A 22,061-nucleotide genomic window follows, 5' to 3' on the forward strand; every position below is an offset into this window, starting at 1 on the left:
GAGAAGTGATATTTGAGGGAAAAAAAGGCGCAAGCTTGGCAGCCATTTTATGACACCGTTAAGGCCCGGGTATACTTCGGCCGTCTGCGTTCGTGCACCGCCCGCATGACGTAATTTTCGTCATTCGGAGGGCTCGCGGCCGGCCGCACACCCCGTCCGTGCGCAGCCCAAATTTTGAGACCGCGCGGACGGTCCGCGTGCAACAGCGCATGCGCCAGCAGTACAGAAGAGTCCACTAGGTGGCAATATGCACAATATGCACAGTTCCGAAGATGAAGATTGCGGGTGTGGAACGGCATGAGGGTGAGTAATAAATTACATTATTTTCATTTTTGGGTGAACCAACCCTTTAACAATCACTATCAATAATATTCAAGGAAATAATTTACCATATCTATATCTACAAAACTGTTTCCAGAAACTTATTTAGCTTTATTTCCAGATTTAATTATAGGCTCATTCTTATAAGATAATAATTTCAGAAAACTACTATTATAGTTTTGTTAATTGTTTGAATTAGTTTTTATACTTTACATTTTCTTAATATTGGTTTTAGTAAATCAGTTTTTTCATTATTTGTATGTCTATTATTCCGATTATTGTGTCTTTTGCTTTTTTATGCCTTTATTACATTAAGTTAAACAAAATAAAAATGTTGCCTTGGAAACTAGCTGAAATAAAATAAGTTACATTTTTAAAATATTTTATTTCATGTAACGTTTATTGTTTATCAAGTTACATTTTTGTTGGTTTTAGATTTAAGCCTACATATGAGGATTTAATCATTTAAACATTTATTTGTAAATGAATTGTGATAATTTAAAGTCAACATTGAGCTAAAATATTTATTTCATCTTCCCAACATTTTCACATCCGTGCATTCGTACTCTACAGAACTAAGACGTAACAATCAAACCATTGTTTTTCAACTGATTTTTATTTAAAAGAGGAGACACGGATCAGTTGATACTGGAGTGCAGAAGTTCATTCTCAGTATATACAGCATGAGAGATAAATATTCAGAGATCATCTGTTGGTGCATCACATCAAATGAGCTCACTCACAACTGCTCAAAACATGTCAGTATTAACATGTAAATGCATTCAAGTGCAAGTGGCAAAGTTAACAATGCTATCAAAAAGTAAAAAGGTAAATAAAATAAAAAAACACTGTACCATAAAAAAGTGTCTCTTGCATTTCATTCATATTTTCAGGAATATGATATGGTCACCAGTGGTAATATTGTTATCATCTGGGAGCCACAATAGGGAGCAAATCAAAACACTTCACATAAATGGTTTTGCTTGCATTCATTAATACCCAACAGAATCGTCTTTCTCTCTTCTAGGTGCACTATGATTGTCAGATGAAGGGAGGCAACTTCTCAAAACACACCACACACTCAAACAAATGTATTTCTTACTGGCAAACACTCACGCACTCACTCACTCGCATTACTATCATCACTATCATGCCAGTCCAGAAATATAAATCCATCATTCTCTTTCCAGTGTGAATCACACATGCCAAATACAAATCCTCCACTTCACTCCTACACATCAAATGGGATCTATGCTCTCTACGGAGCACTTAAGCGCTAACACTATAAATGGAATATCTGAGAAAAGCAGGACATGCCAGACCATTGTATCCGTCATCAAACTGCTTCTCATGAAAAAAATTCACTCCATTATTTCAAATTCCACATGCACCATGCTCTATGGGCACTAGGAGGCGCTCAGGAGTTACATTCAATTGTGGACTACATTGACTGAAATCAATACGGAGGGTATTTTTTCCCCCATCAGTAGCAATGACCAGTTCACCACGTCAGTGCATCTCCTCTATAGTTAAGGCACAATAATGTCCTTTTGTAGTGTTTTCCCCTTTAATGAGTTGGCCTGTAGTGGCCTAGGGTAGTTGGGAAATTTCCCTTGTCCAAATGCGCAACTCATGTGTACTCAGATTTGCGAATGTAGTTGGATGGGACGTAACCCCTTCGTCCCCCTGCCTCCCCCAACCACCACTCCTGGTTGCCATTCATGTCCTGGAACTCAAGGATTCGGACCCGCTGATTGGCTGAAATGCTGAGCTCATTTGCACACCGTGCACTGAAGGAGTAAAGAGCGTAATATATCTGGGGGGGGGAAACAAAGAAGGAAAATAAATATGAAGAAAAAAAACCTGTTTAATCATTTTATTACACATTAAAATGTTTTTATTTTATTTGTTTTGGTATTTTTTTTATGAATAATTATTTTTATAAATGTAACTGTTGATGGCCTTCAAATATATCTATAGAAGGTTTTAAAGTCAACATGAAATCCAAACTAAACCAATTAATATGAGGAACCACAGATGTCAAGTAATGCAGTTTAATTATACATTTAATTATATTAATTACATTTAATTATTTAAAATAATTATTAAAAATATAACTTTTTAATTACTATAGAGTAAAACTATTAATTTGCGCACAACATTTTGAAATCAAATGGTGTAATGAAGTAGTGAAGATTTTCAATTTAACATAAAGACAAAATTTTAATAATTAATATATAAAACCAATGTTAAGTAATACATTTTATGAGGGTAATGCGGTTTAATACTGTGACATTACATTACAAAAAACAAACTATTTTTGTAACAATTTAACATTTAAAAAATGGAATGATAAAAATGGAATAGCTAACTTTTAACTACAACTTTTGCCTCAATAAACTCCTAATTATTGATTATTAACAGTTAGTAAGGTAGTTGTTAAGTTGTAAAGTGAAATGATGGGTTTGTGTAAGAAAAACATCCATATTTAACACGTTATAAAGTAAAATATCTAGCTTCCGGTGGAACACCTTCCGTATTCAACTTACGAAATAAGTGTAACTGGCATGACGATGTAGAATATGGTCATGCAGATTAAGGCATTAATATGTGCTTCATAAGCACTAATAAACAGCTAATATCCTAGAAATATGCACGCTAATAAGCAACTAGTTAATAGTGAGAATTGAACCCTAAAATACAGTGTCACCATAATTTAATTTATTCAACTTGTATATTGTCGATCAACAAGTTATATTCTCATTTAATATCTTGTTTCACTCTGAAATATGTCACATTATGGAAGTAAAATGGGTTGTTGTAAATGTAATTTGACTTGAAAGTTAGCAATCGCTGAAATCTGGAGTGATTAAGTTGTGTTTACAATACGACATACCTGGTGTCCATCAATCTCAGGTTCAGGCTCTGGATCCACACACTCCTCAGGAGGGTACTGTGGCTTTTTCTGCTGTACCGAAGAGTCTCCATTTTGTCTTTGCTGTGAGCCGCGAGAGTCGTGATATTTCGAAGATGATTCATACCTGGAGTTCTTAATGGAGGAACAATCTGTCTCAGGGAAGTCTGGGGGGTCTCTGTTATTGGTTGGAGTGGTTTGATCAGAGTCTAAAGAGTCTCTGTGATTGGTGGGATTTCGGTATGAAGGCTCTGAGTGTTCCCTGTTATTTCGACAGACTGTCTCTGACGGTTCTTTGAGATTGGGTGAGTTTCTGAAGGTGGGGTCAAGGGAATCCCTCTGACTGGCAGAGGAGTAGTTGGTTGAAGCCTCTCTGTTTTTCCTTGGGGTGGTCTCCAGATTAGGGTGAGTGCGTGCTGATGAGAAGCTGACAGTCGATGTCTCCTGGTTGAAAGTCAGAGTGCTGTTACTATTCTGCCGTGAGAACATGGGAGAAGAGCCACCGTAGCCCGACTCGTTTGATGATTGGCTCTCAATGGAAACATCCGATTGACTCCTGCGTGGATTGTAGGGCTTTAAGAAGGAGCTATATACAAAGCCCTTCGTAACTAGAGAAAAACAGAAAAAGAGGGTGTTCAAGCCAAATGCCTTTAAGGAAATGCAGACGTGAATCATACACAGACAATTCAATACAAACCTCCATTGTCTATTAGCCAGCGGTTCTGGCTGCCCATGGGGTCTTGCTGCTTGATGACACCCACCATGTCTCCCTCCAGTACGGACACATCCAGGTCCTGTGCCGCGTTAAAATTTCTTTCAGCCAGGTAGAGTTTCTCTGGCCCATATCTTGCCAGAAGTGCTGCTCGGTGCTCATCCGTTTGTAGCACATAGTTTGGCTGCAATATCAGACAGAAAAAGAGGAAAAAATAAAGAGTAGAGAGTGAATAATACACATAATACTGCCTGAATAATGTCTTTCTTCATGGCGTTTGGCTGTGCTGCTGAAAATTAATATGTTTTTAAGTTAAACAATACGTTTAAACCAGCTTAAGCTGGTTTGTTTGTCTGGTTTTGTTTGTCTACTAGACTGACAAGCTGCAAAGTGTTGAAAACACCTCAAAAACTGGCCAACCAGTCAAGTCTGATCAGCTAACCACCTTGGTTCAAGCTTAAAAAATGTTTAAGATTAACTCTTTCCCCGCCATTGACGTAATTTTCCGGCTTTCTGTGTTTTCACTGTTATATGGTATTTTTATTATTACGCATCTTCTGAAAGAGTAGAGAATCTCTGGACCAAAACAGGCAAAAAAGGAGCAGAAACAAGAAAGAAATTATCAGCTTTTCGTTCAAAATGTTTTTATTTATTTATTAAACTTACCCACATTCAAGTGTTTATAAAAAAGAATGCATGAAGCTAGAAAAGCTTTAAAAAGCTTACTTTTGATATATTGCATGTTCAGATACTCATACAACAAAATATTCTGGGGCCCATAAAACATTTGTGAAAATGATTAAAAATGCTGGTGGTGGCTGGCAACATTTTTATAAAAACTAAAAGGGGAAAGAGTTAAAGGAAGATATTTAAAACTAATTAACTCTGTTGCTAAGAAACAGTTATTGTAGTGTTATATAAATTATATTATAGTGTTTATTAATATTAATATTATTAAAATAATGCTGAATTATTTTGTACTTATATTTATATATTTTCATTTTTCAATTTCATTTTAAGTTGTAGTAATTGTTTGCTTTTGTGCTTTACGTTATTTTATTTCAGTTTAGTGAATTTAGTACTTCACTAACTTTTTTACTTTTTTTTTCAACTTTATTTTATTTTATCAACTAATTATTTCAGTTAATTGCCAAGGCAACATTTCAAGTTTAATTTACATTTAAGTTTTGTTCAGTTTAAGTGTTCCATCTAATATTAATATTCTATTTTAGCTTTATTTAAATTACTGAAAAAGATTTTAAATACATTTTTTGTTTAATTTTAGCTAAGAAAACCTGTCTTTTTTTTTTTTATCAGGCTGCATTAGGGAAAACTCACAGGGCCTTGCTTCTTGGAGCTCTGCTTCTCCAGAGTCTTCTTCTCAAAAGGTTTGCGTACAGTAGTGGGAAGATTATCTGGAAAGAAACTGAAGCTCTGAAGTAAATCCAACACTCGTGTGTGCTCTTCTTGGAACAAGGATACCAGATTTCCTTCTGTACCACCCAAACCAGATAGCTGCAGGGATATAAACACATAACAATAAGTTTAAAAGCATTAAAAAGGACGAAAACATGACAGGATCATCAATTATGAATGATGTCGATTATGTAGATATTGATGAAACAATGTGCTCACCTGCAGCAGTGGTGTGAGTTCTCCCAGCGTGAGGGAAACGAAATCTCTCTGGGCTTGAGCGAAGCCCCTCACACAGCTGGTGAACAGATCTTCGGCTGCACGGTGAAACTTGGGCAGCTCATCCAGCAGCTGGGCGTTCAGAGCTTCGTAGTTATTCCTTGCTGCCTGTAGCTCCTCTTGCACACGCTTATCCTTCAGCCTCTCTGCACGCTCCTTACAGTTGTCGTAGTCCAGCAGCTTGTCTCTACGTTTCTGGATCAGTTTGTGGGGACCGGCGAACATATTGAGCAGCTGGGTGAGGGGAGTAATGACTAGGACTTCTGTCCTCTCCTTCTGCTCAAAGACAGACAGACGCATTCATTTAGAAAGAGTCAAGATATAGTTCATAACAATATGTGCTTCATTCAAATCAATGCACAATGGTGGAAAACAAATATTTGAACTCATTAAAATAAATTTAGATCACCAAAAAATAGTGTTTCACAAATAAAGGTAATCATTACTCACAAACTCTGTGAACTGTGTGTCGCTGATGCATCGATGCGCTCTTTGGAAACGTTCAGGATCCATTTGCTGTTGCCGCTCTGTGTAGATGTCACAGAAGCTGATGGCTGCCAGCACCTTTACTGAGGCTGACTCCTATTGGATTTTAAAAAGTCAGGCAAAATTACTTTATTTACTGAATTGTGAAGTGATTAATCACCACACAAAACAAAAAAAACACTAACTGAATGGAAACATATGGGAAGTTTTAAGTAGGGATGCACCGATCCACATTTTTTCACTTCCGATCCGATCCCGATACCTGAATTTGGATATCGGCCGATACCGATACTATTCCGATACCAGAGCTGTGTTTGCTTTAATATTATTATTAGCATTATTGTTGATTTTATATGATGCTGACATAAACTCCACTCAACAGGCAAGTATGATATGAACATAATAGTGACCCAAATTATCACGGTTATCAATTTATATTTGAAAATCAACAAACAAAAACTAAATCAGGCAGCCCTAAGCACTTTTTTTAAGCTAGATTCTGTGGGATTTCCTTCCTTATAATGGCCGTCGTCAATGGCAACGCATAATGCATAAATCTCTAATATTATATCTGTAAATATATTCTCAAGCAATATTCTCATCAGTGTTCTATCAGCTATGACACATTTAAATCTAGCATATTTTGTGTAAGAGCCCATACAGTATTCTAGTGAAATAAAGCATATATTTTCATATGATTTGACAGTTTATTTGATTAAATATCAAAAATCAAAAAGGTGTGCATCATACCTAACACCTAGATGAACACTTTACAGTCAGTTTTATGACTAAGTCATTCTCTTCAAATGCCATTTAAGTTAGAAACGTGTATACCGGTAGCCTACCAATGTTGTATGTAACTTTAGAGACGGTCCCTAGATTCGCGAACGTCAAGCCAACCTAATGCCAGTCATATAAGATGCGCTGTGGTTCTGCTGTGTTTTGTTTGAAACTATTTTCGGTGCCGAAATATAACAAAAACTGTCAATCACTGTATGATGAATGAATCTCCTGCGTACATCGCACGTTTATCTCTGCTTTGAGTGCAGATTTCAGCGAGAGTGAGAGCCGCGCGCGCTCTGAACATAACTCCGCTAATCTGAACGCCTCTGATTATTATATTCATAAACTCAATATAAACACGTTTGATTGGTTATAATGAGCAACGCGATTATAACAGATGGCTTTTGAGAAGACCATAATAATTAAAAGTTAAAAGTGGCTGGTGTGAGTGTTACACAGCCGAAATACACACGCAGATGGCGATTGTCAATGTCAAGCCCTGATTATTATCTCTTAAGTCACCCTAGTCTTGTCTGCTTTTTTAAATGTTTGATTGCGTTCGTTGTGTTGTACGCCGCGAGGGAGCTTCCACCTCTCTGTATTACGGTTTTGCAAACATTGTCTTGCTCTGTGGTGTTTCCAGTGTGAAGTATTTCCACACAGCTGACATGTTGGCTAGCCACAATGCTGCTCAATGCTATCCTGCTGCAAACTGCGGAATGGATTTCCTGAGTGGGGCGTGTCTCATAACTCTGTGTCTCATTGAGCCGCGCCTCCGTTCAGGAAATCCATTCCATAGTTTGCAGCCAGCTAGCAGACAAGCCGGCGGGAATCACTTTTGGAAAGCGCAGACGTGGCTCATGGGTATCGGATTTCTCCGCAGGTTGGATCGGGAAAATCCGATACGTGAATTAAGCTGGTATCGATCCCGATACCGATACTGGATCGGATCGGCCCCATCCCTAGTTTTAAGTTTATACCCGTATATGCTGCAGATAAAGGGAGATGTTCCTTATGAAGGATTTGATGAGTCTCTCCTGAAGTCTGAATCTTTTCTCTGCATCATCAAAGGCTTCATCTTTGATCTAAGTAGGAATGAAATGCAGTTTGGTTACCAATTATCAACTGAATCTCTCAGTCCGGTAATGGAGTCATAATAACAGTGCCAATGTACCTGAGATGAGATCCCAGTCAGGTGCTTTAAATGGCTGCTCACTCTGTTTGACTTCTTGATGATGGAGTGCATACTCAGCTTTGAGATCTTGTCAATGAGCCTGTCTTCATCGACTTTGCGGTACTTCACCACTATAGACAACAGATGGTGCTGTTGAGTTATGGATCACACTCAGAGCATACGCACAGCCAGACAACAGACATTCTGTCCCATAGACAGGATGATAGAGTGATAAACAAATAGAACAATAGATAGATAGAATGATAGACCTAGATAGAACTATATAGAGATAGAAAGAATGATAGACAGATAGAACGATAGAATGATGGAACGATAGATGGAATGACAGACAGACAGTTAGATAGACTATGAATGATCGAATAACAGATAGATAGATAGACAGATAGATGGATAGATAGAAATAATGACAGATAGACAGACAGTTAGATAGATAGACAATGAATGAAAGAATAACAGTTAGATAGAATGACCGACAGAAAGAACGAACAAACGAACGAATGAACGAACGAACGATGGAACAATAGATAGAACGATGGAACAGGCAGACAGATAGATCGATAGAATGATAGAGACAGACATCAGAATGAATGATGGAACGATATACAGATACTGTATATAGAATGACATACAGACAGAAAGAATGAACGATGGAACGATAGAACAATGGAACGATAGATAGAACAATAGAGAGCTAGACAGGGAGACAGATAGAATGACAGACATCAGAATGAACGATGGAATGATGGAACAATGGAACGATATATAGAACAATGGAATGATATATAGACAGACAGACAGATAGATAGATAGATAGATAGATAGATAGATAGAGAAAGATGGAACGATACGATAGAATGAACGAACAATGGAATGATAGACAGACAGATAGATAGATAGAGAAAGATGGAACGATACGATAGAACGAACGAATGATGGACCGATAAATAGATAGACAGACAGAACGATAGAATAGACAGACAGACAGAACGATAGAATAGACAGATCGACAGACACATAGAATGACAGACAGACCGATGGAATGACAGACAGACAGACAGACAGACAGATAGATAGATAGATAGATAGATAGATAGACATACCAAGATCCTTTCTTCTTTTGTATTCATTGATATTGACGTTGATCTCTTTAATGGACATCACTGCTTCTGCGAGCTGCTTCCTGTCGGGATGTGACTCAGGAGTGGTGTTGAGCAGTTCTATCAGGAGCAGGGGGTAACGCATCACTCTCTGCACTGGCTTTATCAAGAAGGAACCCAGATTAATGTAGTTTGTCTTTCCCCTGTGACAGAACAAAAGGGTGAGAGAGGGAGATAAAGTGAAAAAGAGTGATTTATATGCTCATCTAGGTAACATTCTTCATCCTCCTCTGACAAAGACTGGGGTCAGTGAACACACACATTGTTTTCATCCATCAATGATCCACTGGCTCACTGTCAACCACTTTTAAAAGGGTTACAGTAGACACAGTAGGCTACTAAGACATGCTAACAAAGAGAGCACACTTTCTGACTGATGGGATGAAAACAGAGGATATCCAAATCCAGAGACGAAGCATGATTTGGATGTTACGGAAAAATCATTTGGATTTAACATCATGAAGCAATTACATCACTGCAGTTAATTTTTTTTTTCTCTTTGACAAATTACACCAGTTATATAAAGTACCACACCATGAGCTCATAGATTGTTAATAACTGTTTCACATGCCACCAAAAGCATTAAATCAATTGCAAGAAAAATAAAATAAAAAATGGTTTAAAATATGTTTACAATATATATTTTCCCACTGGGGTCATATTCTGACTCAAAAGCCATTTTTTGCACAACTTGCATCTAATTTGTAAAGCTGAATAAAATGAAAAATTAATTCAGATTAATCACAACCATCTTTTGAACTATTCCAATTTTTAAAACACAGCCAATCAGTGTCGTCCGATTTAAAAACAAATGAATTAAACAAATGAATTAAACAAAAGAATCGGTTCTTGAATCAAAAACATACCACGTGATCAGTGTAGTCTGATTCACAAACAAATGACTCTTATGCTGCGTTCACACCAAACGCGAATTGAGCGTCAAAATCGCGTCTACCGCGTCTAGTTTCACGCGCGTACATTTTGAATGCATTCGCGCGTCAGCAGAGAATTGGACGCGCGTAGAAATCGAGCGCTGGAAGCGAAATTGACGCGCGTTCAAGGCACTCCAGGAGAAATATGTCATAAAACACCACTCTGCCTCTTTTCATTTTCATTAAACATATATATTAAGCATTAATAGCCACACAAATGTGGTCCAGGCAACTCCTACATCATCTTCAGTACATGTATATTTAAATATCCTTAAAATATAAAGTTATTAAACTTCTCTTTGCCCTCAGTCAAAACGATTTGGCAGACAACAAATTATAGATTCATGAGAGCAAAGCTCGGCCGTTAGATCTACACAAAACGAACCACTACAGGACATCAGAGCCAGCGGCAGACGCCAGAAGGACTGGCCGAGGAAAGGCTGCCTTCGCCGGGGTTATGAGCAGTGATTGCCCGGTGATCGCCTGGATCTCACAACTCCAAAAACACAAGATTATTTTTTTTAAATAGGCGCTCTCTTTATAAATAAACCACAGATTTGAGCTTTAAACAATTACATTCCCACCTGAAAACGTCTTAAAACTACATTTTGTGACACAATAGTACTGTTTTTAATTTATGCAGGGTTTCTCATACACGTCACTTTACCACGTGACAGCAGCGAGCAGGCTCCTGATTGGTTAACGCGGCGCGAATTGACGCCAAAGTTCAAATTTTTCAACTCGGGCGTCAGACGCGAATTCGCTTCAAACGCGTGAATGCACAAAAGCACCATTCGCGTGTAACGCGCGTATCGCGCAAGACGCTCAATTCGCGTCCAATTCGCGCCATTCGCGCGAACTGGACGCGCGAATGAAGCGGATTCGCGTCCTTCGCGCCGCGCGTAACGCGCCTTCCGCGCCGCGGGACCTCCAGACGCGCGTCAACGCGCCTTTCCATTGACTTAACATTGAAATCACTCGCGCCTGACGCTCAATTCGCGTTTGGTGTGAACGCAGCATTAAAGGGTTAGTTCACCCAAAAATTTGAATTCTGCCATTAATTACTCACCCTCATGTCGTTCCAAACCAGTCATAGAAAACAAATGATATGTTTTAGATATATAACGCAAAGATATTTTTGATGAAATTCGAGAGGTTTCTGACCCCTCCATAGAAAGCTATTTAATTACCACTTTCAATGCCCAGAAAGGTAGTAAAGACATTGTTAAAATAGTCCATGTGACTACAGTGGTTCAATATTCATTTTATGAAGCGATGAGAATCCTTTCAGAATGCCGGCTTACCATTGGCCGACACTGTTAACGTGAGCACCACAACATATGCGTGTGATGCTGACGCAGGAGCTAGCCAATGGCCAACTCGGAAGTGCTGCACTGTTTACCCAACGTCAACAGCATGGAGACTGGCACCGATAAGAAGAGATTGTTGAATAAAAACATTATTTTTGGGAGGTTTTGCGCACAAATATTATTCTCGACACTTCATAAAATTAAGTTTGATGACTATTTTAATGATGTCTTTTCTACCTTTCTTGGCCTTGAAAGTGGTAATTAAATTGCTGTCAATGGAGGGGTCAGAGAGCTCGCAGATTTTATCAAAAATTTCTTCCGAAAATATGTTCCAAAGATGAACGAAGGTCTTACGGTTTTGGAATGACACGAGGGTGAGTAATTAATGACAGAATTTTCATTTTTGGCTGAACTAACCCTTTAAGAACTGGTTCTTCTAAGAAATAGTTTTAATTAAAAAAAGATCAGTCTGAAACACTTCCCTGCACAATTTACAGCCTTAGCAGAGGCAGGTTTCTATATGTAAGAATATGTAAGCACAAAAGGTATTCAATTAATCAGAATGAATCAAATGAATCAGAATCAAATCTGGAAATCCCTGTCAATACCTAGGCCTCCTCATTTGTGCATATTTAAGTCAGAATATGACTCAGAATTGACAAGGAAATGACCACAAAGCACACACAGAACATACAAGGCACCCTGGTCACGCAAGAGCACAAGGAGAAAAGGGTTACGCAGGTTAATAAATGTTCAGCATGCAGTCAGGCGCTTCACATGCAGTTGCATTAAACTTACCACTCACGGTATATCCCTCTGTCAGGGGAGAGGAAGAAGAAGAGAGGAGAGAAAGGGAACAAAACACATTGTTGTTTTAAACCACCTCTATCTCTTATTAGAAAGAAGCTCAACACATGAGCTTAACACATATATGATCTTGTTTCACACAGCGTATTTCAAAAACAAAAGTCATTTTTTGCCACTATGCTGCAATGAACATGAATGCAGCGGGCACAAGGGCAAGACAAACAAGAGAATGAAAAACTATTTTTGCACTCGATTAATAAGCTGCTTGTTGCCGGGGCAACTCATGCCATGGGTGACCCGCTTCAGGCGAACAGTAACCCTGTGTGGGGCCTCCACTGGCCCCTTTCTGATCTCCCACTGAGAGCCAAAATCAAATGTCAGTCAGAGTCTAGTGCACTCAAGTGTGGAAGCTAAAAGTAATAAGACTCCAGACACTTTTTAAGGACCTTTTTAGAGGATTTACTTCTCTTTTTTATGGCTAGCTTCATTACGGTCACATCCTGCCACAGAATCAAAATGCTAACAATTTCTCCAGTGGATTCAGAGTAATTCGGAATAAAGCTAAGCTGCAGTCTTGGCAGAGTGCACACACATTTCGCAAATGCCTTAATACTTGGGAAAAACATCTCAATGTTCCCACTCCCTACTACAACATTTCTGGGACTTTTGAGATAATCTGGTGAATATTTCCTTGTATTCCCTGTTTAATCTGGTAAAACACACAGCAAATAGCAAGAATAAACCTAACGCTGTACTAACAGGAAGTGACCTAGCTTAAAAGACGTAGGAGGCAGGACAAATTTTACAATAAGAAACTAGTCAAGAAATATTGTTGCCACAGGCAAATTGTGTTTAAGTTCAAATAAAGCCTTTTAAATATATAAAGCTAAAGGAACAGGCTGGTAGCGATGGATGAAACGCAGTGAAACCAACAAAGTGGTGAAACTAGGTGAGGCGCATTCCTCTCCCACCATGCATTACTAATCCACAATAACAAAGATCTGAAAACTGAGAGACATAAAGCTTCTGTGTTATGCAAAATAGACTACCATTCAAAAGTGTGGGATCGGTAAGGGTTTTCAATGTATTCGAAAGAAGTCTCTTATGCATTCGATCAAAAATACAATAAAAACAGTAATATTCTGTAATATTATTACCATTTAACTATATAAATATATTGTTTATTCCTGTGATGGCAAAGCTGAATTTTCATGTCAATTTAATACATCCTTGCTGAAAATGTAAAGATCCAAAACTTTTGAACGATAGTGTACTTGAATATAAAATAAGGAACATCCCATTTATCTTACACCCAAGTACTCAATGCAGCATCTGACGTATTAAAGAAAAAAACTTCCAAACCAGACAACAAGAAAGGCAAAGATGTTTCCTGTTGTGGAATTCCACAGATACCTCTAGTCATCCTATGTCTAATCAGATGAGTGCATTCCAAGTAGAAGTGAATAAAAATGAACTGGTTCCTCAAGATCCTAAGACACTGAGACATATCTCAACGATGACGCGAGTAAGACAGCACACCTTGTAGCATTGTCATGATGCTGTCTTACTATACAATTCTGTCAACACCACATGACAGACAATCCCAGATACCATTAAAAATGACAGATCATGTGTAACGTTAAATAACACAATTAGTTTCCTACACGTGTTACACACTATTAAAAATCTTGACTAGCATTAACATGCTCAACCGGATCTGGACATGCGTTGGTAGTGGTAACCACACCATGCAATGAGCCGAAGGTATCTGATTCATGAAGAACAATGACTGTCCTTTGGTTAAAATTACCTGAGCTTCTCTAGACATTCCAACACGTGCTTCTGGATGTTCTCGTCCTTCTCGTAGGTCTCCAGTAAAGAGATGGCGTCGTCATGATTTTGGCAATAGATCTTGTAAACCTCCTCCAACTCACCTTTGTAGTCCAGGAACACTTGACCTGAATGAACCAAAAATGAATATGGTAAAATAGCAATATGGAGACTGATCGCAAACTATAATGTGAGTTCAGGGATTTTTTTGCTCTAACCTGTTGAGTCAGTGTCCTGGAGGGTCTTGTAGAGTCGACGGGAAAGGTCAATAACAGAGTTGATGTTTCCAAAGAGACCATCAAAGTCAATATTCTGGACCTACAAGACATGTGGACATTTAAGATCGAATGGTTCTCATTACATAAAATACACCATTCATGCTCGTTGAGTGCTGTCATTTTACGGACCTGTTTCTTCTGCAAAGGCAGAATGATCTCCTTCACACACATCTGAAGATCCTTGATGTAGTCATGTTCTGTCTGCAGAAGCTCCTCTATGACCTTTAATCTCTTTTCCATCATCCTTTGTTCGGGGTCTTCAGCGGTGGCCGCTGATGCCGGGGATGATTCCAGAGACTTTGGCTGGGAGGCAAGCAGGGTCATCTCTGATATATATGAGAGAGAGAAGAAAATGCCCTTGTCAATCACAAATCAATTCTGGTCAATAATTATTATATTTTTAAAGCTTTGTTTTGATAAAACAGTGTGAAACAATTGTAGCAGAATGTATAAAACAACTTTATGGCTGCTGAAATTAAAATTATGACTACTGGGCGAAAATTATGTCAATTAATTATTATTAATTATTATTTAGCCTTTCAGTTTTAAAATGTCCACTACACTACAGAATGATAGATTGAACAACCGAATGATAGACTGAACGACAAAATGATAAATAGAACGACAGAACAATAAATAGAACGATAGAGCAACAGATAGAACAATAGATATATTGATAGATTGAACGATAGAATATCAATAGATAGAATGTCAGATATCAATTGATAGAACGATAGATAGAACGACAGATATTGATCAAGTGTGCCGCACTATCATGGCTCAACTAGAATGATAGATAGAATAAGATTTATAGATAGATATCGATAGATAGATAGAACGATAGAACAGATAGATGGAACGATATATATATATATATATAGATAGAATGATAGAACAGATGGATAGAACAATAGATAGAATGATTGAACAATAGATAGAATGATAGATATAGATTGATAGATAGCTAGACAGATAGATAGAACGACATATATCAATAGATATCAATAGATAGAAGGAAAGTCAGAAATCGATAGATAGATAGAAAGACAAACAGTTAGTTTTGCCAGGACAGACATAATAAAAGATTTCACACCGGTCTGAATTAATTACACTCATTTATAAAACATGAAGGGAGAACATGGGACACATTAATTGTGCTGCCAGGAAAAATAGGAAAGAGAAGGCAGTTTGCCCTGCGTGTTGCCATTGGCCGTCCAGAGGATGTCATGGCTTGGAGTTAAGTTTGACCGCTCTTTGATCTTTTTGGTCAGATCTGGCACTCAAATGGGTCAGGGGCATGAGAGTGTGGGAGGGAGATCTGCTCTCATGCATGGGTGCCTCCCCACAATGCTGCCCGAGATGTTGCTTTATGGAGGTACAAAGGACTGTCAAAGCACGCAGTGAGACATGGACCCTCTCAGGAGGCAGGGAGAGGCATCTGAGGTGGGGCCTGGGACTATGCATAAGTATGTGACAGCTAAGATGACTTCAAGTTTCAAAATAAAGGAAGGATGCATACAATTATGAATGAATGCGATAGTGTATACTCATGATACGCGCGTGTGTGTGTGTGTGTATGACAGTTTCTGTCTCGTTTTACAGTCAATAGAGTTATAGAGAGATTAATTTAGCTTGTCTGTGGCTTAAGACTTCTTAGCCATCTGATGTGGTGACTCATTCTGACATCACGCTACAATAAATCTTTAAATGTTGCTGATTTGGTAAAGGCTGATAATAAGAGATTTAAACGCAACCCAAATGGTCTTGTAAATCCATTACACATTTGACCTCTGAAATGTCACAGCATAATAACTGTCCATAAATGAAATCTTCAGAGCCTCTATTCTGACCACATACCCCAATAATCATATTAGTAGTTGACACAATAATATGCACATTCAATGATTGATTCTTACATTTAACTACTACTATTATCTCTCTATAGAACTAGGCCTCTGTATGGTCAAACATGTTGACAACAAGCATGCACTATGCTATCCCTCTACAACATTGTACAATTAAATGAACAATAAATGAGGTCATATACAATTATTTTCCAAGTCTTTGTACAAAGCCCATCAATATTGATGCAGAGTGCGCAGCCCATACTAACCAAAGATGAAAAAAAAAATTAGTTTGTCTATACAGCATCATTCATCCATGTACTAATTGTTCTACTTTACATGCGTACACACATATTACCGCTACAATGCAACATGTTATTATGACCCACATCTAGTTAATAGGCTTATTCATTGTTCTGAACAAAATCTTCAAAGAGCAAATTCTCACAATATGTTCATTCAGATGGAGCTTAACTATGTGAGCTCAGACAGTCTAAAACAACACGTTTTGATCAAAGATTTATTTTTTTAATTCAATCCTGAATGTAAGAATCAGTCATCAAAAAGCACATGTTGAACTATTATGAATATTGTGGATTTATGGAGTTATGCCAGTTATAAGAGCAAGCAATAAAATGCAGTTAGTTTTGAGTATATGTGAACATTTTAATCTCTCTTTATCATTCTGAAACAAAAATATACATGACCACTGTTCTGAAACTAAACCTCAGAAAACATATGAATGTTGTTAATCACAAATTTACATAGAAACCTTTTCATGTCCGTGGTTCATGGTTTCCTATAAATATAACCAAAACTCAAAATGAAACAGGAAGCAGGAGAGAAAACCAAACAGAGAGCAGGAAAAAGCTTCACTAAGTTCAGTTCAGTGTGCCAGAGCTCATAGACTTCTGTATGTGTGCCATGGTCTGCTGAATGGCAGAGGGTAATCTCGACCCAGCACACACATACACAATGGCTTCTCTTTCTGTTTCTGTGAACATAATTGATAGTGACATTATGTTTGGTCTGCTTCCAGGGTCGTGCTACAGCCAGTGCAAACCATGTGTTGCTCACGTAGTTCCCACAAATGCAGACCCAAGGATGGCAAAAAAGGGGAGGCTTGTTTAAAATTGAACTCTGAATAAAAATACTGTATCCTAAACAATTCTGAACTTTGCTTTCCAACATAAATTGCAAAGGAAATTTACTTATGACACAATTATTATTTAACGCAATTAACACAGTATCCATTTTTTCTGTCATCCTTTGGCTAGCGTTACATTATATGATCATGCTCTTATTCATGCAAATGCTTTTAAAACATTAAAGCGCGGCATGGCACGACATGACACAACAAATCCTGACAGTAAACTGATGCCTCGTTCTATTTATGGAGTATCCCAAGCACTCACGATACTTCTCACAGGAAGGACAAATGGATTTGCAATGGAGGCTTTGTCACGTCCAGTGTAGGCACAACAATGGTCGCGTCCGGTGAAGACACGGTGCAAGGACTCATCTATATTACTGTTTGATAACTTTATTTAATTTCTGTTAGACAGGTAGGAAGGCCCCAGGTAAGCATGACATTTATTATAAAGGGTTTATGTGAAGATTGTTTTAAGATCACTTAAGTTAAAAGTAGTTATATTTTAAAAGCCTAATAAATGTTGAAATTGATATAGCGTTCAGTTAAACTGTAATGTTGACTGTCTATCATTAATGTTAAAAGTACCAGTATTGGTAACAGTTATACTGGCCTTCAATCATAAAAAGATGCCATTAAACAAATATCGTTTCAAACATTCGTTGTTTCTACATTAATTTGGAAATTATTACTATATAAAAATATTTTAATTTGCGGTTTATTACAGAAATGTAATAATTTTAATTTGCGGTTTATTACAGCGGTTAATTACAGAAATGTTTTTATTAATTTTTTATTTTTTTTTATCAAAATGACAGCACTAATGTATATATGTATCATGCTTTGGGGGTGTTTTTCTGCACATGGGACAGGGCGACTGCACTGTATTAAGGAGAGGATGACCGGGGCCATGTATTGCGAGATTTTGGGGAACAACCTCCTTCCCCAAGTTAGAGCATTGAAGATGGGTCGAGGCTGGGTCTTCCAACATGACAATGACCCGAAGCACACAGCCAGGATAACCAAGGAGTGGCTCTGTAAGAAGCATATCAAGGTTCTGGCGTGGCCTAGCCAGTCTCCAGACCTAAACCCAATAGAGAATCTTTGGAGGGAGCTCAAACTCTGTGTTTCTCAGCGACAGGCCAGAAACCTGACTGATCTAGAGAAGATCTGTGTGGAGAAGTGGGCCAAAATCCCTCCTACAGTGTGTGCAAACCTGGTGAAAAACTACAGGAAACGTTTGAGCTCTGTAATTGCAAACAAAGGCTACTGTACCAAATATTAACATTGATTTTCTCAGGTGTTCAAATACTTAATTGCAGCTGTATCATATATATATATATATATATATATATATATATATATATATATATATATATATATATATATATATATATATATATATATATATATTTTTTTTTTTTAATCAAATGTGCAACCCTGGTGAGCAGAAGATGAGACTGATCCCAAACTTTTTCTATATATAATGAAAGAAATTTGTAAAGCAAAAGCTGAATCTTCACTAGCGGTCTCAGCCGTTTAGCCCTTCACTAGTGGTCTCAGACTTGAAGCTTTAATAAGTTATTTATTGGTTAAAATAAGGCACATGAACACACTATATTATTGTAAATCCATCAATGTTCAGGCTCCATAAACCACTAGTGTTGAATATTAAAAAAGGCCTCAGTACAATCATGGACAATCAAACTAATGATACGCACACACAAAGCCAAGAGGAGTAAACTAGTGTACACAGCCACACAACACTTCTCTCACAAACACCTTTACCCCATGAACCTGACGGTGATTTGCCAATCATACTGAACATTTCAATTAATCTATGCAGCAAAGACTTTCTATCTTCATGCGTTTCTGTGTCGGCGACACATCAGCATTCAAAGAAAGGACAGGGCCTCTAAGACGTCACCCACCTGTTACCCCCCAAACTCCTCGTCTTCAATGCCACACACAAACACACACCAGAGGTCACAGGCGGTGCATTCCTCTAAAGCTGAGTGGAATTGCTCCGTCCCACTGTATCAACAGGGACGACTCTCTCTGGAAGACACAAACTCCATTCTGTCCCCGCATTAACATCTGAATGCATGGGAACCTGCACCATTACACACAACTGAGCGAGCACAGAGACAGTTACTCGCACACCCAAAGCCTGGAGCTGGATTTTGATGCTGTTAAAAAAACTGCACTGACACTTTTCATTTAGGGAGGTCTACTTCACATTTTTGGAGTGACCGGCTATTTGGGACATGGCCCCACCTCATTGAGCCTGAATTCCATCAAGATCTTGAGGATCTCTCAATGCCAAGGCCTCTTTGCCTTTCAGCACTCTTAATCTGTTTCTGTTTAAGTGGGAGTCTTTGTTCAGGTGTACCAGGGAAGCAGATGTGCGCACATTTTATTTGATGTTTATCGAGCTGAACTTCAAAAATTATCAGTCAATATTTATTTACTTGTTTATATACTTACTTATTATACATATTATTATACTTATTATACATATACATATTCTATATATATTTTATTCATACATATGATATTCATAATATCCAAACTTCCAAATGGTAGAGCAAACATATTGGATATTGGACATATGGATATTAAAAAAGTAAAAAATCAGCAAATATATGCATATAAAGTGGCTTGTCTGTTAAATTATTCCTCAAGGTCAAACAATTAGGTCATTTTGCAAGAACAAATGTGGTACAGAGAAAGCAAACTATTTTATTACTCTGAAAATGAATTGATAACATTTTTATTTGTGTGAAACTCAAGGGTGTTTTATGGTCCGACTGTGCAGAGCTGTTTTTGTCCCTTTCTAGTCTAAGGTCACATGAATTATCAGGACTGTGTGTTCAACACAAAGTTCACATAAGACCCGCCCAGTTACCATGGACACCTTTCACAACTGACATGAGAGTAAGTGTGGGAGCGAGACGCATAGTATGTGAGTGAAAGCTGCATGTTGCCACAAACATCCAGTCCCTTTGACAGATTTACGGCACTAGTCAGAATTAAGAACGAAGTAAACATGGTTTGGAAAATTAAAGTATGTCGTCCTCAAATCTTACAAGGCTTACAAGTACTGGTAAAATTCTGCATATGTGAAATTATTTTGAATATATTGCATAAGAACAGTATTTGAGTTACACCACAGAAATCTGCGTCATTGAACCCGCTTTTTGTTCTGTTGTTCAAAAGGCTGCAGGTTCACATTCCAGTTCTCTGTCCCGTAGTCAATAGTCTGATTTGTGTGGGATGTGACACACCCGTAATAAACGTGAGTAAGCATTCCATTAACCCCTCCACATCCTCTCAGACTCATGCTTGTTTCAAAACATCCTAACCTTACTTGGAAAAGTAAATAAAGTCTGGCATTGTTTGCTAATAAGAGCCTGAACAAATTAAATTTTGTGGCCTTGCTAGTATCATATCTAACGTATATACAAAGTAATGAACAGGAATGTCAAGTGGGACTCTATTGAAGAGATTTAGACTATTTCTGAAGCAATCCTTTATTGCAGTGAAATCGATACTCGAGTTCAATAAAACCATGTGGCATTTAAATGCTCATATACAACAATTTTATTTCTGTTGATTATTAAATAAATTTGATCAAAGCACTTCACTAATGGGCTGGCGATTGTGCACGTCTATGTGGTGCCATTAGTAAATGAACATTGTCATGATGCCAATGCCATGTAACAAATTATTCTTGAGGCACAAAAATGTACGGCTTAGGTGACAAGCTCAAAAACTGAGAACTGAACACACATGAGCAAAGATGGCAGAGTTGGAATCACATACAGTATTTCTAGGTGTTCTTGTGCTAGTCGAACAACTGCTATTAAGATGAACTAGAGTGTTAACGAATATTCCTTCTTGAGTGAACCTAACAGCTAAAACTGGACATATTTTTACCTTTATCGAGCACCTGGCAGTTAGTTTGGCTACTCTGACGCATTGTCTGCACAACGTGTCTAGACCTATAACTTCATCAAAATATCACCATATTAACCAATGTAATCTTGGTGTTATGCTTGAATATCAGGTTCACAATACCACCTCTTTTCCACGGAACTCCTGATTCACAGAATGTGATAAAATCACACCCATGACTCAATGTGCATATTGGCGTAGTCCAAGTCATTTAGTCGTATATAATCCCCTTAACAGGCTGAGATTAGCATTACAGAGATATTGCGTAATTGCATGCATCCTAACACTCCGGGTCTTTTATCAGGGGGCCTACTGGGACAAAGCACAATGTTTATGCACAAAATTAAGACGTGATTTCTGACTCCACCCGAGAGCATTTCCCGCTTCAGTTACACAAAAAAGAGCTTTACTACTATCATAGATCCTCATGCCCACTGTCATAGACTCTTCTTATCTGGAACAGCACAGATGTATTAGTGTCTTAGTGCTGATAAACTAATAAAATAAGCACTTTCAGTACTTGGAGGAAAAATTACTCTGAACACATGGGTAAATATTCAGTCTCGATTTAAAATTTCAGTAAGTCAAGGGCAAAGGCAACAGTGTGTGGCAAAGAGCAGTAACGTAGCATTTGTTTTTCAGGATATGTGTGAGAGCTCCTGACCTATATTAACTAGCTAATTCCCTCCTCAG

General features: G+C 37.9%; 1 protein-coding gene across 4 annotated transcripts in view; it reads right to left on the reverse strand.

Moving 5' to 3' along the window:
* Positions 1–926: 926 nt before the first annotated feature.
* The window catches only part of dnmbp (dynamin binding protein), a 66,834-nt gene continuing 45,699 nt past the window's right edge, over positions 927–22,061 (reverse strand). For 2 of the 4 annotated variants that reach the window (XM_079845994.1, XM_079845996.1), the window contains 13 exons: positions 14,547–14,743; positions 14,358–14,457; positions 14,120–14,267; positions 12,301–12,318; positions 9,204–9,403; positions 8,083–8,213; positions 7,889–7,993; positions 6,090–6,221; positions 5,583–5,915; positions 5,286–5,462; positions 3,933–4,131; positions 3,218–3,843; positions 927–2,137 (listed from right to left, as the gene is read on the reverse strand). In XM_079845994.1, the coding sequence (XP_079702120.1) occupies positions 1,952–2,137; positions 3,218–3,843; positions 3,933–4,131; positions 5,286–5,462; positions 5,583–5,915; positions 6,090–6,221; positions 7,889–7,993; positions 8,083–8,213; positions 9,204–9,403; positions 12,301–12,318; positions 14,120–14,267; positions 14,358–14,457; positions 14,547–14,743 (2,552 nt within the window). In that variant the 3' untranslated portion in view covers positions 927–1,951. The remainder of the gene's footprint in view (positions 2,138–3,217; positions 3,844–3,932; positions 4,132–5,285; positions 5,463–5,582; positions 5,916–6,089; positions 6,222–7,888; positions 7,994–8,082; positions 8,214–9,203; positions 9,404–12,300; positions 12,319–14,119; positions 14,268–14,357; positions 14,458–14,546; positions 14,744–22,061) is intronic. The other 2 variants (XM_079845995.1, XM_079845997.1) reach the window with 1 other exon arrangement.

The sequence above is a fragment of the Gobio gobio genome, assembly GCF_949357685.1.
Source record: "Gobio gobio genome assembly, chromosome: 20".
Taxonomy (NCBI): domain Eukaryota; kingdom Metazoa; phylum Chordata; class Actinopteri; order Cypriniformes; family Gobionidae; genus Gobio; species Gobio gobio.